This window comes from Podarcis raffonei, chromosome 15, assembly GCF_027172205.1.
Source record: "Podarcis raffonei isolate rPodRaf1 chromosome 15, rPodRaf1.pri, whole genome shotgun sequence".
NCBI lineage: Eukaryota > Metazoa > Chordata > Lepidosauria > Squamata > Lacertidae > Podarcis > Podarcis raffonei.
Window position 1 is genome coordinate 3097269 of NC_070616.1, and position 16501 is coordinate 3113769.

General features: G+C 47.5%; 1 protein-coding gene across 1 annotated transcript; it reads right to left on the minus strand.

The window, feature by feature from the left end:
• Positions 1–966: 966 nt before the first annotated feature.
• On the minus strand, positions 967–16476 carry CTNS (cystinosin, lysosomal cystine transporter). The gene is made up of 11 exons (XM_053367757.1): positions 16384–16476; positions 13535–13618; positions 10586–10664; positions 9620–9707; positions 8583–8686; positions 7004–7135; positions 5675–5774; positions 5466–5585; positions 4683–4853; positions 3613–3730; positions 967–1698 (listed from the first exon to the last, which is right to left on the minus strand). Exons 2-11 carry the CDS (start codon positions 13596–13598, stop codon positions 1568–1570), a joined length of 1107 nt encoding a protein of 368 aa, XP_053223732.1. The 5' UTR covers positions 13599–13618; positions 16384–16476; the 3' UTR covers positions 967–1567.
• Between the last annotated feature and the right edge of the window lie 25 nt (positions 16477–16501).

Genomic DNA, 16501 nt, shown 5'->3' on the forward strand with positions numbered 1-16501 from the left:
AGCTGAAAAGAAATTGCCAGTCTTGTCAAATACCACTAGATGCCTCTTAAATCACTGCATTTTGTACTTTGATGATGCCAAGGTAGTTTAGGGACTTCCTCTCTTTTGGCAGGCTTCCGTGAGGAAGCCTTAGCGGGGTGGGGTGGGGCTTGCATGTTCAACTGTTTCGTTTTTTTGTAAGGGAGGGGAGCAAGCAACTGTACAGCTCTGCTGCGTCTCATTTTACACAATAAAAGGAAGCTGGATTTTCTGTCTGGAATGTATTTCTGTCACTGCTTTCGTTGACGTGTTAAGCGTTGGAGGACAAGAGCCAACTTTGAAGAAGTGGTTCCACAAGCGTTGCTTTGTTCTCACTGCCGGAGAATGGGAAGGCATATAAGTTGGGTGCCCTCCAACTCTTAGCAGCCACAGGCCGCATGGCCAATGATTTCCTTCCACCCTGATTTAGGCAACCACAGTGAACATGAGTAGGGCCTGCTGGAGGGGGCCAATGGCCCATCTAATCCAGCATCGTGTTCTCACAAGAGCCAACCAGGTGCCTCTTCTGGGAAACATGCAAGCAAGACCTGGGCACATGAGCCCTCTCCCCTGCTGCTGTTTCCAGCAACTGATGTTCAGAAGCATAGCTGCGTCTGACTGTGGAGGCAGAGCAGCACCATCAATGGCCTCGGCTTCCATGAATACGTCTATTCCTCTTTTGAAGCAAACCAAGTTGGTGGGCCATCACTGTCTCCCGTGGGAGCGAGTTCGAGAGTTTCCACTGTCCGCCCCTCTCCAGTATGGGAACTTTTCTCCCCTTCCTGACCTGGAGATGCCGTGAAGAGAATGCTGCACTTTGCCGAGTGACAGCACTTCCCCAATATAAGCCGCTCCGCCCCACGGCTGGAGACTAACCAAAGGCTGCTTTGATCAGTCACAACCACACCGCTTCAGGTTTTGCTGGATGAGTTTTGAGTCAGACCGCCCTTGTACAAAGTTGTTTTTATTTTATTTTAAAAAGGCCAGATCACCAGTTCTTCATCTCAACAGCAAAGCTAATAAGGGAAGGAAGAGGTTGATTCCAACAACCTCCACAAACCCCTTTTCCTTCCTCTTCCCCCAGCTCAAAGGAAGACTTGCGTCTGTGGCACAAATAACCTTCAAGTATATAAGTAGTTTGGATCGTGGCATGGATTCCTTCAGAGGAGCGACCCTTTTCTCCTTCCTTGCAGGCAGCTGCAAACTTTTAGATGGCAAGATAATGGCCCATACTCAGCCGTAAACAGCTGGAGAGGAAGAAGTAACCCCCATCTTCCCTCTGAAGCAGCTGTGAGCACCACTTGCCTGAAAAGCCCCCAAGAGATTTCCCTCTGCAGCAGTTGTGCTGCAGTCTCAGAAGGCATTAAGGCACCAGAAGGCGATTTGGAGCAGCAAAATGAGGTTTGTAGTAACCAAGTCCACGTGAGGAATAGGTCGGAGTCGCTGTGCTTTTCAGACAACCAAGTCTGATTCCCGTAGCGTTGTCCACCTCAAGGAAGCGCAGCTGGCGAAGGCAAGCACAGAGGGAGCGTCCCAGCAGGGCAGACGGTTAATCAAAAGTCTCGTATTCTTGGGGACGGTACAAGCAGTAATGCTGGACGATGAACACAATGTCAAAGATGATGGAGAAGAGGCCCAGCCCAAACTTGGTGGGGTCCCCAAAAAGCAGCCGCCATTCATCTGAAAAGCAAAGCAGGGAAGGAACACAATACAGATTGTGTATCAGCGACAGAGTAAGTTGAGAAAAGATTAAAGGATAGAAGAGGAAGGGACACGAAAGCTTATCCAAATTTGTACTCCTCCTGTCCACCTGAAGCTGAAACTTGGGGGTCATACAATGAAAAGCTGATATACCAAAATGTATAATTAATAATAATTTATTTATACCCCGCCCATCTGGCTGGGTTTCCCCAGCCACCCTGGGCGGCTCCCAACAGAATATTAATAAAAAAGCGATAAAACATCAAACATTAACAACTTCCCTAAAAAGGGCTGCCTTCAGATGTCTTCTAAAAGTCAGATAGTTTATTTCCTTGACATCTGATGGGAGGGCGAATAATAATAATTGAAAGGGCAAAGAATAAAAATAGCCTGCATCTTCACACAAGGCATCCCTTGACAGATTCACACACACACCTCCCCCCCAAACCCAATCATATTTTGTGGTTTCTAAAAGCAGAGTAGGGGAAACTCCAGGCCAATGCAGTCCTCTAGGGCTCGTGTCTAGCCACCAGGGACTCTTCCCCAGGGCACTCTTCAAGCAGCCCTGCTCCACCCCTCTGCTGAAGCACTTTTGCCTAGGCAGAATGGGACAGAGGAGGAGGAGGACTTGTTTGCTTAGATGGCAGGACGCCTGTTTCTATAAACTGCAGACTTGCAGTGCTGGAATGCAGCGTTCTGTGTAAAAGGTAACACACCTGGGACTGCCCACTTTTGTCCCTGTGCCCCCAACCATCAATGGTATGCGGTGCCTGGAATGTCCCATCCCTGTTATAAATGTCTTAAAAGGAGTGCAACAGAAAGAAAAAGGATTTCTGCTCCAAGCTGCTTAAGCAGATAATTAATTGGCTTTTTATTTTAAAAAAAGAAATGGGGGGGACATCACCCACAGTAAGAATTCACCCCAACAAGATGGGGCAGTGGGCAGTAGCTTAGGCCTAGTGTACGCATGCAAGGGAATGAGAGGGTCAGAGGGGGCTCTGCCGCTTTAGAGGAAGACTAAACCCAGCGCAGAAGTTTCAAGAATGGAGAAGGATTACGGGGGTTTTAAGGGTTCATTTATACCCTGCTTTGTGGCCCAAAGACAGCCCCCCAAAGTGAACAGCATATTAGTATAATAATAAATGCAATAATCATTCAAAAAAAAATAAAAGGTGGCAAAAAGTAAGTACCAATATTTCCATCAGCTTCACCTAGCATGGGTGATGGGGGCCAGCGATATCTGGAGGACCACAGGTTGCACACACCACACCTCTGGCTTGATCAAGCATGCTTAGCTCTAGGTTAGATTACTGTAACACATTATACGTGGGGCTGCCTCTGAAGATGGTCAGGAAATTCAGCAGCCAGGTTGCTAACCCCGTGGGGCAAGAGAGTTTGAGAATATAATACCATCCTGGCCCAACTGCACTATCTGCCAATTAGTTTCCAGGCCCAATTCAAAGTCCTGGCTTTGACCTATAAAGCCTTAAACAGCTCAGGACAGCAATACCTCAAGGATTGCCTCCTTTCATATGAACCTGTCTGGACCCTGTGATCATCATTCTGAGGCCCTTATTTGTGTTCCTCCTCTGCGAGAGGTCCAGAGGGCGGCAACACGAGAACAGGGCCTTTTCAATGGTGGCTCCCCGTATGTGGCATGCTCTCCCCAAAAAGGCTCACATGGTGCCCTCTTCAGGTGTCACGTGACAGGCATTCCTTTCCAACCAGCCCCTTTGAACTGTCCGTGGCTTTTTTGATGGGGTGGGATGTTTTATTGTATTCCCCCACTGGTTTTAACATATGTATGTACAGTAGGGGGTTTTTTGTAAGTCTCTGAGTTGCTGCGTTGAAAAGAAGGCGGCTAATAAATGTATCAATAAAAATAATAATTACCATTGTTGTAAGACTGCAAGAACATCTGAAGGAGGCTGAAGGTGCCTCCCGTGAAGTCCAGCAAAACATTTCCGATGCTCCAGCCCTCGGTGCTCTTGCGGCGGAAATTCAGGTAAGCCTAAAAAAGGAGGGAGAAGGTATCAGGGCAAAGGGACTCCCACTGGGAAGGAAGATGGGTCTCCCATGCTTCAAAGGACGAGTTTTTGGTAGGCTGGCACTGGTTTTCTGGTAGATCAGGCCCAGCTACATACAAATGGTGTGGTCTTTTTAAAGGGAAAATGGGACCGACTGAAGGAGGGTGAGGTGAATTAAGGAAAATGACACGTGGATCTAGTTAAATGGCGTTATTTGTTTTGACGTCAGGCTATAGTAAACCACGAAAGTTGTAAAGGAAAAAGTAGTAATTTATATCATTGTATATCAGATGATTATGTTAAATAGATTCTTAATCGTATATTGTGTAATCTGAATTCTGCTCATGGGGAGGGGATAGTCATGTTTATATTTATACCCTAATCAGTATTACAGTGGTCCCTTGGGTTAAGAACTTAATTCGTTCTGGAGGTCTGTTCTTAGCCTGAAACTGTTCTTAACCTGAGGTACCACTTTAGCTAATGGGGCCTCCTGCTGCCACTGCGCGATTTTTGTTCTCAACCTGAAGCAAAGTTCTTACTATTTCTGGGTACTATTTCTGGGTTAGCAGAGTCTGGAACCTGAAGCGTCTGTAACCCGAGGTACCACTGTATAGGCAACTCCTTGTTTGCGCAGGGGCTGCGTTCTGGGTCACTGTGTGCTTGTGTGAAATTGCATATTATTGGGACACCCATTTAAAAAGCCTGCAAACACCCCCTCTGCCCCTTTTTGTGATGTTTTGGGGTCATTTCCGGGTTCGGCGTGTACGCACGGTCACACACATATGGGACACGCCTAAAGCGGTTGCTGCCTGCACTGTACTTTCATAATATTGTTTGGTATGGAAATTAAGAAAGGAGACAGAGGCTTGATGACAGACAGAGGTGAAGCCCAGCCATGAAACTCAGAACGCGTCGCGCACCCCCCCCCCCACTTACCTGGGGGAAGTATTTGACAAGGGTGACGCCCAGCTTGATGTAGGAGAAGTAGAAAAGGAAGGCCAGCCACGTGATCTTCCCGGCAGCGGCCACGGACAAGGTGGCGAAGACGAAGAGCCAGGCGAAGATGAGCAAGCCAACGGCCACCCAGGAGACCTTCTGGGTCCCTCTCTGAAAGGCCAGATCATCAGCATAAACAACTTACATATGAGATATGCAGAACCAGGAGTTGGCACGTTGGGCGGAGGGTTTCTTTGGGTCCTGGCTCAGTGGTTAGAGCATCTGCTGTGCAGGCAGGAGGTCCGAGATTCAGTGCCCCCGTATGAAACCCTGGAGAGCTGCTGCCAGTCAGTGTAGACACGGAGCTAGATGGTCTCACTCAACCCTAAGTCACTTTCTTGCAGTCATCTTTAAATCTGCTCTTAAGTCGAAACCATGAGGACTAGCATCCTGCTTTATTTTGGGCGGGAGGAAGGGGGCTGTGGCTCAGTGGTAGAGCCCACAGAAGGTCCAGGTTCGATCCGAGGCAGGGAGGGCCAGAAGAGACCCCTGCCTGAAACCCTAGAAGAGCTGCTGCCAGCCAGTGCAGGCAATGTGCTAGATGGGGCAATGATCCAACTCTATAAGGCTACCTATGTTTCTAAAGGGTTTCTAAAGTGAAAAAGCTTTTCCTTTGAGTTAAACCAATATAGATGGCATGCCGGCAGTCAGAAAAGGCGCAGGCGTACGATTTTAGCCCTCAAAAGAGCTTCCGAGAGAGCGATCTGAAGGGTCCAAGCTCACCTCGTAGATCAGGCACTGGAAGATGATGAGGAGAGTCACAGCGACAGCGTGGATGCTGAAGAAGACATCGTTGCTGTCCACCGGGTTCACGCCATTGGGATAGGAGCGCAGGAACTGCTCCTACGGAGGCAGGCGGCTGCTGGTCAGAACTGGGAATATGAGGCAATGGCCAAGCCCCAGTGGAAGGAAGGAGAGGGGTCCCCACCTACCTTCACAGATTTGACCCAGAAGAGGCCAACGTTGAAGACCGAGTAGGCAATGAAGCCGGTAAGGTTCAGGGCAATGAAGTCAAAACTGAGTCCCACGACGCTGGAAGGAGGCAGGGGATAAAAACCCAGAAAATTATTACGACTTGATTTCTTGAATAAGAAAGCAAGACAACAAACATATTTATAAAAGAATGGAAATGGTTTATTGAATAAATTGTAACAGATAAAAACACTGGCAGTTTCATAAGAGTATATATTTAAAGAAGATGAGTAAATGAATAAATTCAGTTAATTTGGATATGCCGAAGGTATTAAAAATAAATTTAAAGAATCGCAGACAGTGGGGGAAGAAAGTTAAGTTTTGAAAAGTCAGAATGATTGTAAACTCAATGAAATGTATAAATCTGAAAAGTATAAGTTAAAAATTAAAAAAAAAGAAAATTATTGCTACTTAGTATTTTAAATTTGTTACCCACCCTTCACTCTAAGGACCCAGAACGGGTAAAAACAATTTAAAATATAGAATCAAGGGACTGTTTTGAACAACTTACAATCCCAGCAACAGGATGGGCACTAAAACCATATGCATCTCAGGTGACAACAGCCAGAGTAAAGAGGAGCCTTCTGCATTGGCCAGAAACTATCATGAAGGTGTCAAGCGACCTCAATGGGGGGGAGTTATTTGACTTAGGGGCCGCCAGAGAGGATGTTCTGGACTGCTGCAACTCCTCCCCGAGCTTCTGAGGGTGGTGGGACAAGCAAGAGAAACACCACCACCCCAATTTCAACACCTGAGAGGGTCTGTAGGGAAGAAGGTGGCCTTTCAGATCAATCAAAAGGTACACATTGGTAGGCAGCCTTTTGGCCCAACAGGGAAAACGCCATCAGCTAGCTTCCAAGAGCTGTGCATCGTCAATGTCTCATGGCGACAGCCAACTCTGAACTTGCCTGTCTGCTCAGCCAAAGCTAAAATGTCAAGTTCCTAAACCTTAGAACTGCAGAGATTTTAAGACTGAATGAAGCCTGGAGGAGGGGTCCGCTGTAAAGTCAGAGGCCAGAGGGGAAGCTGAGAGGGGGACGCAGTGGCTGTGGGACTGATCCTTCCAAGGGAGGCAAACGTTGCTGTGTTGAGGAGAAAACGGGACAAAGGAGGAACAAGCAAGTCTGTACAGCAAAAAGTTGTTTTTCTATATGCGATCTCCCCCTAGTGGTAGCTAGAAGGGAGCGGGAATTGTATTTTAGCTTATGTATGGGATCCCCAGCCTTTTGGAAATCTGAGAAATGTATCATGGGCACCCCAAAAGCAAGACCCCTCTGCTTCCTTTTTACCTTTTCCGTCTCCAGTTCTCGAACACCTGGGGGTAAAAGGAGATTGACCAAGCCAGAAAGTAGATCCAGCCAATCACCTGGTCCACAATCCTCACTGCATTGCTGTGGATCACGAGGAAGCGGATTCTGGGCCTGCAGGAGAGGGAGGGGCAGCAGGTCACCAAAGGGAAGCTCACAGCACAATCCATTATATGATCAACTCTGGCATTTAAAAGCCATCGGGCTCAAGGAGGCTCACCCCCTAGAGCCAGTGGGATAGAAGCCTTCAGAGTCCATTTCAAAGACAGGGAAGAGGAGGCCCCTATAGGTTTCTCTTGGAAGGGGCCTGCCAAATTTAGGGCAGAGGGGGCGGCCTCAAATGGAGCACTGTCTGGGATAAACATCTGTTTGGGGGTTTTTTTAAAAGCAGATTTCCATACTAGCAAGCATCTCCCAATTTACTCTGCCTCCTAATTTACTCTGCCTGTTCAGGCAGACAAAAAAAAAAGTGCTCTTAATTTGGCCTTTAGGTTACCCCCAATTTTAATTTTGAATTGCTGCTCTTAACGTCATGACTTCATGGTTTTAGTCTTTTTGCAAACTGTTCTGAGGTTTGTTTTTTGTCAGCCAAGCAGTATATAAATGTTATGATACAATATTATATCAACTGCATTCTGGCATTTCGTATATCCCACCTTTCCCCCAAAGAGCTCAAATTGGGGTGCATGCCTCACCTCCCTCGACATTTTTTCTTCACAACAACCCTGTGAGGCAGGCACTGTAGGGCAGGTGGGTATGGTTTGGACAGAATTGCCTCACAAGCCATAACATAAAACAATTAGGTAGGAACGGAAAATTTCTGGTCCTCAGTGGGAAGGGAGGACGAGTTTAAGAAATTTTTAAAAATCCCAAAATTGTTCCAAGGAGCGTTATGGCTCCGGTAACAAGGATAGAAAAACACTAAAGGCTGACTCAACTGCTTATCTGCCTGCAGACTGTCTCGCCAGAGTGGTGCATGCTCTGGTTATCTCCCGCTTGGACTACTGCAACGCGCTCTATGTGGGGCTACCTTTGAAGGTGACCCGGAAACTACAACTAATCCAGAATGCGGCAGCTAGACTGCTGACTGGGAGTGGCCGCCGAGACCATATAACACCGGTCTTGAAAGACCTACATTGGCTCCCAGTACGTTTCCGAGCACAATTCAAAGTGTTGGTGCTGACCTTTAAAGCCCTAAACGGCCTCGGTCCAGTATATCTGAAGGAGCGTCTCCTCCCCCATCGTTCTGCCCGGACACTGAGGTCCAGCTCCGAGGGCCTTCTGGCGGTTCCCTCACTGCGAGAGGCCAAGTTACAGGGAACCAGGCAGAGGGCCTTTTCGGTAGTGGCGCCCGCCCTGTGGAACACCCTCCCATCAGATGTCAAAGAGATAAACATCTACCTGACATTCAGAAGACATCTGAAGGCAGCCCTGTTCAGGGAAGTTTTTAATATGTGACATTTTAGTGTATTTTTCATCTTTGTTGGAAGCCGCCCAGAGTGGCTGGGGAAACCCAGCCAGATGGGCGGGGTACAAATAATGAATTATTATTATTACTTACCCTGTTTGGTTGGACGAGTTGGACTGAAGATACACCGTCAGCTGCCCGACTTCTTTTGCTCTCACTAGGAAGTTCACCTTCTTTACGCCCGCCGTTACGATTACCTGGTAAGGCACGGAGACAACGGAAATCGCTTTCTTCCCCAAGGACCACCTCTCCCCATATGAACCGAGCCGGACCCTGCGATCATCCTTTGAGGCCCTTCTTCATGACAGGTCTGGAGGACGGCAATGTGAGAACAGGGCCTTTTCTGTGGTGGCTCCCAGTTTGTGGGCTGCTCTCCCCGGGGAGGTCTGCCTGGTGCCTTTGTTATATATCTTTAGTGCCAGGCAAAAACATTCCTCTTTCTCCTAGGCCTTTGGCTAATTAATATTCTATATCCTTTTAAATGTGTTTGTGGGAGGGGGTTCTGGTCTGTTTTTGTTATTATTATTGAATTTTATGTTCTCATTTTGTATTTTTATGTTGCAAACTGCCCTGTGGTCTTCAAATTTAATCAACAAATAACTAACTATTCCAGGGCACTGTGCCTGGCCCTTGGGACTCCCCTAGGCCACACACCCCTCTCCTAAGGCCACACCCCTCAATGGACATGCTCTATGTCTTCCTCAAGTGCTTTTGCCTTGACCTCTTGATAATGCCTGAACAGAGATGGCTGTGCACATAGAAAGACATGACACATGTGGGACTCTAATGCTACACTGCCTTGCTCAACTAAATTGCATGGATGCCTCTTGCTTGCCTATACAGGGATATGGGCTGGTGTACATAAACACATATTAGACTCTGGCTTGGTTGGAATGCAGCCTGCAGTACACAGTTGGGTCCACTTATTTTCCCCTGCTGGTCCCACCCACCACAGCCATGTGGCCCCCGGAAGCTCACCCACAAGGGAAAGCGGCCCCCAGGCCTCATCACCAGATTCACGTGGGCTGGCAGTGGTTCTCCCGGACTGCAAACAGGAATCCTTCCCAGCCCTTATCTGGGGTTGAACCCGGGACCTTTCCCAAAAGGCAGGTGTTCGTTCCAGGACTTACTTGATCAGGCAGCTCGACGATGGTGCCGTTTTCCCTGGATGAATATGTAACATTAAACGTGATCACCAGCGTCTGATTGAGCGGAGTACTGGAAAAGATGGGGGGGGGGGAATAGGAGAGACATTAGCAGAACCGCAGAGCATTTCTAAGACCCCATCTGCATTACCAACTTTATACTATCATAAAGGTAAAGGTAAGGGGACCCCTGACCATTAGGTCCAGTCGTGGCCGACTCTGGGGTTGCGGCGCTCATCTCGCTTTACTGGCCGAGGGAGCCGGCGTACAGCTTCCGGGTCATGTGGCCAGCAGGACTAAGCCGCTTCTGGCGAACCAGAGCAGCGCAAGGAAACGCCGTTTACCTTTCCGCTGGAGTGGTACCTATTTATCTACTTGCACTTTGGCGTGCTTTTGAACTGCTAGGTTGGCAGGAGCAGGGACCGAGCAGCGGGAGCTCACCCCGTCGCGGGGATTCGACCCGCCAACCTTCTGATTGGCAAGTCCTAGGCTCTGTGGTTTAACCCACAGCGCCACCCGCATCCCTATACTACCATAGCTTCCCCCAAAGAATCCTGGGACCTGTAGTTTGTTCAAGAAGCTGAGAGTTGTTAGGAGACCTCTATTCTCCTTGCAGAACTACAGTTCCCAGAGTTCCCCAGGAAGAGGGGCTGACTGTTAAATAAGTCTCTCAAGGGTAATCCTGGGAACTCTAGCTCTTTAAGGGGGCTAGGAATTTTATCTCCAGAGGGTAAACTACAGGGATTCCTTGCGGGGGGAGCCATGTGTTTTAATGTTATGGTGTGACCTTTGTCCTGGAGGAAGAAAGAAGAGGCTATATTCTGGCTATTTTGCAAAGGGAGAAGTGATGTAATTAGGCAAATAGGGAGCTGAAAACCACAGTTATTTCTTACCACCACCACCCCACCCTGTAACCTTCAAGGACAGAGATCAGAAACCCTGAGAGCTCACCTTAAAGTCACTGCAATGTCCATCACGCCACCATTCTCCAGTGAAACCTCCTCAGGAACAGAAAGCGTCGGGGGTCCATCTTAAATAGAATAGGGCAGGGGGAAGAGAGCTAGAAGATTTTCCAGCTTCAGACAAGCTACCACATGAATCATGCATTTTACGGCAACCCCAAGGGAGCGTGGGGGGGGGGATAGTATGAACATAGGTTCCCACACCCTCCTTTGATGCCGTGTAGAATATTTAGAGGAGAGATTTGCTGGACTAACCTGTGCCCTAACCTGAAACTGTGTGTTCAGCAAGTGGTGTCAAGATTGAGGGGGACAGCTCAGAGCCAGTAGATTCTGAGCTGCATCACTCTGGTTATTGCTGTATATTTCTTAATAGAGTAGACCAGATTAAGTTACTCTGTTAGAATCTTGAGTAAGGTTTGCAAGTACTTGTACTGTAGCAGCCTGGAGGGGGCTACTGGTCCAACTTGCCTGACTGGGAGTCTGGAAGGCAGAGGGCCTTCTTGGTGGTGGTGCCTGCCCTGTGGAACACCCTGCCACCAGATGTCAAGGAAATAAACAAATACCTGACTTTTAGAAGACATCTGAAAGCAGCCCTGTTTAGGGAAGTTTTTAATGTTAGATCTTTTGTTGTGTTCTTAATATCTTGTTGGAAGCCGCCTAGAGTGGCTGGAGAGGCCTGGCCAGATGGACGGGATATAATTAATAAATTTATTATCATCATCATCATCATAGTACGGTGTTTCAGTTTAGCAATTTCTTGGTGTGGTAGATGTCCAGGAAGCAAACACTGTTGCCGTTGTGTAACCAAATCTTAGTTTTTCAGAGACATGCTCAACTGGTTTAAATGTTGGGGTTTGCAGTGTGTGTGATGTGTAAGCACTTTGTACATGGTCATGGTTCCTACTGTTTCTGTAAAAATGAGAGGGGGTGTTGGATATTCTCTCTCTGTGTGTGAATCATTTGTTCCAGAAACAGAGAAGAAGTTTCAAGAAGTAGCAGAAGGCTGAGGTTTTTTTTGTCTATGCAAGGACCTTTTCTGTGGGAACTGACATGTACAGTGTGACAGGATGCACTGATAACAAAGGTTCTGTGTAACTTGTAGTAACTTGTTGCGAGTCTCTTGCTTGTGTCTTGCGGTGAGAGAAGCAGAGTGAGTGTTGGACTCTTGTTGGACTCTAAGCCTGTCTTAACCACAGCAGTGGTGAATGTCTGTACATATTTGCTACCAATATGCTTTTATACCTGTCAAATAAACTTCTACACTTGACTGAATCTTTATGGTGCCCATGAGTGTTTATTGCCTACTGTGTGTACCTTTAACCCCGAAGACGCTTCCAAGGAAGGAGCGGTGTTGACATGCAGATCTGCTGAGAATGGATACTGGCACACCCACGCAGCAAAAGTGATGCCAGACCCAGTCCCTCCAAATCATCCATCAGAGGTTGATGGATTGATCCGACAGCCTTTGAAGCCAGGAAAACATGAAGATAAGGTTCATTGTGCATTGTATAAAGGTAAAGGGTAAAGGGACCCCTGACCATTAGGTCCAGTCGTGGCCGACTTTGGGGTTGTGGCGCTCATCTCGCTTTATTGGCCAAGGGAGCTGGCGTTTGTCCACAGTTTTTCTGGATCATGTGGCCAGCATGACTAAGCCGCTTCTGGCGAACCAGAGCAGCGCACGGAAACACCGTTTACCTTCCCGCTGGAGCAGTACCTATTCATCTACTTGCACTTTGACTTGCTTTCGAACTGCTAGGTTAGCAGGAGCAGGGACCGAGCAACGGGAGCTCACCCCGTCGTGGGGATTTGAACCGCCGACCTTCTGATCAGCAAGTCCTAGGCTCTGTGTATATTTCTCCTAGCGAAATCTCTCTTGAAAGAGATTCTTGAGACAAGTTGCTTCCCCCCACTCACTCCTCAGAGGAGTGGGGAAGAAAGATCTGTTGCTTATCAGTGGTTAGGGATAAATATGCCACAAATTAGGTTTCTGTTTTTGCTCTAACGGATCAGACAAAACCATAATTACACAAAAGAAGGATCCGATGGCCTGATTGACTAGTGCTGAACCTGGTTGCAGTTTTGCAATGACCAATCGCTTCTAATAAATAGATTTGACTGTCCAACCAATGTAAGATATTGCCTGAATTTTAAGTTTCTTTGTGGGTGGGGAACATCAAGCAGCAGGGGCTGAAAGTGGACACCAACCAGCCCCCCCACCCCGATTTCTCTATCAGGCCACCAACCCCTTTGGCCTTGTTTTGGTTCCTCCTTGTGTGTTTTCATCTGGCTAAAATGGGGCCTGGAACTCTTACAATACCAGCGACAGAGAGGGGTGCTTGCGTGTGTGCTTGTGTGTGTGTAGAAAGTAGAGCAAAATACAAAAATATAATTTCCATTCTCTGCTCTGCCCACTTTTGGCCTCTACCAAGCAGCCCCCAGAAGACCACTCAGAAAAAAACACGGCCCTCAGACTGAAAAAGACTCCCTGACCCCTGTTGAAAGGACATTGTTTAAACATTTACAGGGAGACCACTATTATACGATATTCCTGGCTCAAGGAAAGGTATGCCTGCCGCAGGGTCAAAGAATGAGCATCATCAGATTCCCACAGCAGGGTAAATGGGCTCTTTCCAACTCAGTGGAAGTACTTTTGATTTTTTCCCTATTTACAGCTACCACCCAAATTGGTGGAGTCTTGTAAGGAGCGGGCAGGGAAATGCGTTTTGAGAGAGGGCAGATCAGCACCCTGAACTGGGGGCTTCCCACCCCAGCCTTAAAGCCACTGAAAAGCCATTCCTACTTAGACCCAGGAAGTGGTGGTCTTTGGAGCAAGCACTGCTGGTTCGTGAGTCTCATGACAAGTTCACACTCGCTTGAAACGGCAAGGAATCTATCCGGAGGCGAAACTCCGTCCTTTGATGGATGAGGGATGACTTACCACAGGCTCCCAAGGACGCGAGAGACAGGCCCAGCAGAAGGAAGAGGCCGATTCTGTGCACCATTTTTTCCTAATAGCTGGCAGCTGCAAATCGGCAAGTTAAAAGAGGAAGTCCTGGTTAGAGAGGCAGGGAGCGAGGGCTGATGTCCCAAGACAAAACTATGCTTTTAAAAAAAAAATAATAGAAAAAATTATGTTAGTCTAGGGGCAGGCATGAGTCTTAAAAGTGGGTAGGCTTTGGTTCAAATCCCAGCTCAGGTGTAAAGCTTAATCGAGGAGCTAATCGCCGTCTTTCAGCAGTCTACCTCCCAGGGTTGTTGAGAAGGTAAAAGTGTACAGTTGAAGGAAGGTGAGGACAGGTGACCCCACCTAGGCCCGAAGTCACCCCCCCCCACTCAATAATCACACCAGGCCTCAAAACTGTCCAAAATTCCTTTTGTCTTCTAAAAATCCACAGCTACAGCTTTTCTGTGGATTCTCACAAGATGCTGGTACATAGGAAAAAACGTTACTTTTATCAGCACAAGAAGGCTTCAAAAAGCTAATGAATAGACTCTGTCAGAGCAGGCCTGAGAACTGAATCTTATCTCATTTGGTTGCAACATCTTGGACATGCTGAACCACCAGGGCTCCTCGACCCCTTGGCTCTCACTCTCCTTTCCTGGGAAGGGTGCCAAGAGTCCAAGAGTCCCAAGGCAGCTTTCTGTTCATGCTCAGAGGAACTCATGGGGCAGGACTCCTGAGAGAGGAGAAAGGGGAGGGAATTGGAAGGGGAATATATACTCTGTGCAAATGACTGTGAACTGGTTCATGTTTTTGTGAGTTATCACACTTGCTCCTTCTACCAGTTCATGGATAGTAGAAATAAAGCTTTTTCTCCGAAACTATTCCTTGAGTGTCTGTTGACTCCCATCTCCCTTTCCCGGGCGCAATATTTTTCCCACCCAAGGGCAAAGCCTCATAAGGCTACACAGTGGCTTCCGATGACCTGCTTGTAGAGGATTAGTTACAATTTGTCTGTGCCGCGTCAAGCAATCATTACCCCATGCCTACACCAGCGCATTTCCCCATCATTGTCGCAGGAAAGTCCTGATTTTGAAGTGAAATGGGTTTGTTGTGCAATATCTCCTAATCAACTATAATTTATCAACCCTCCAGGATGTGACTGAATCCTGGGTTGGGAGATGATGATGATAACATTCCTGCCACCTTGAGCTCCTTGGAGAAAGGGCAGGATAAAAAAGGAGGTAAAAATCTTTTTCTCAAGAGATATTTAAGTTTTACAACATCCCAAATTGAAGGACAATAAAACGGAGCAATACAGACACTTAATGCGGACTCTTGCATCATCAAACAGTCATGACTGTGCATTTGTACAAAATCATATGCTCCCATTAAATTGAAGTGGAAATCCCACACCCTCTTACTCTGCTGAACTCAATGGGGCTTACTTATATGAGAAGACATATTCCAATACGGACAGACCAGCCATCCAGAGTGGCTGGGGAAACCCAGCCAGATGGGTGGGATGGAAATGATAATGATAATAGGAATAATCATAATTATTATTTAACCTTTGCTTTAAAAACAACAGCATCCTCGTGGGCAAAGTTATATTGCAACCAGAATAAAAGAAAAAGCTCCAGCATAAAAAAATGACAGCTTGACCAAATTTTGAATCGCATCAAAAGCAGAAGTGAGCAGGAGAAACTCTTATTATCATCATCTTTATTACGGCCATTGGCCCATCACACGACAGTTTCCCATACCAACATAATGTACTTAAACCTCCAAATTTAAAACCGCCAAGACTTACAAAAAACAGACAAGAATCAAAGCAAAACAAAACAAAAACAAAAGACCAACATCATACATTACAATAAATTTGTAACATAAACATCGCCCTCTACTCATAAATTAGTAGAAGACATCAATGGTGAAATCACCTAATTACATCCTAAAACATAGATCATAGTTTAAAAAGATTATCTGAGCCGCACAGGAGTCCGTTTCTCTTCTTTAGGGATAGGACGCTGATCAAGAATCTGGCAACCATGAGTGATCTTAGGGGGTCATCATCATTTAATAGATATCTCAGTTTGGCTTCATTCATATCATCAGCAATTCCCTTTAGATATTGAGCAAGAAACTTGCTCCTGGCCGACATCATCATTTTATCATTATCAAGACCATCAACTGCCAACCACCTCAGCGTCCAGCGACTGCACTGTTTCAATGCAGATGCCCCACTCCACCCCGAGCATTTAAAAAATGCCAGTGTGGCTTAAAATCCAAGTAAGGAAGGGCAGGTTTAGAAGCGAGCCGTTGAAAACATGAACTGGGTGTTTGGACTGAACTCTGTATGTGCTCAGAGGGGCTCTCGGACCCTTGCTTCAGTGTCTCATAGCAAAGCATACGCACAGAGGCGCCCCGACTTCCCTGGTTCCCTGTTTTTGGGGGGAGGCGGGAATAAAGTTTTGAAGGGTCTCAATGGTGCGGGCACCCTTGGGTGGGGATTGGGGTGTCATGGCCCCTGTGGCCATAGGGTGCTGCTGAGGGCTGAGAGAAGGAGGGAAGGAATGAAAGGGAGACACTTCTCTCACACACACGACCCCCTTCCCAGCCCAAAGCGCCCCAATTTTAAAAGTTAAAGGGAGCCTAAAGGGAAAGCACCGCTGTTATAGACTACAAGCCCCGTCATGCAACGCGACACCCGAGGCTTCCCAATGCCGGCGGCAGCGCACCGCAATGCACACTGGGAGTCGAAGTCCTACTCGGTCTAATTCCCCCCTGACAGAAATAAACTTAAAAGACCGCCGCACAATCCTCACAACGGCCCCATAACTCACCGCAGCGGGGCGGGGAGCGGCGTCTCCTCCTGCCAAGCGGTTCCCGCGACTGCCGTCTTTCCCCTCCCCGGCGTTGCTCCCACGGAAGCCTTTCACGTCGTCACCAAGGAGACGGGCC

Excerpts from the sequence above, each read along its gene's own strand:
- CTNS (XM_053367757.1), bottom strand. The coding sequence starts at position 13,598 with ATGGTGCACAGAATCGGCCTCTTCCTTCTGCTGGGCCTGTCTCTCGCG. Across the intron at positions 9,708-10,585 it reads GACATTGCAGTGACTTTAAG|TACTCCGCTCAATCAGACGC; the intron begins GTGAGCTCTCAG and ends CATCTTTTCCAG. Across the intron at positions 5,586-5,674 it reads TCTGGGTCAAATCTGTGAAG|GAGCAGTTCCTGCGCTCCTA; the intron begins GTAGGTGGGGAC and ends CTGCCTCCGTAG.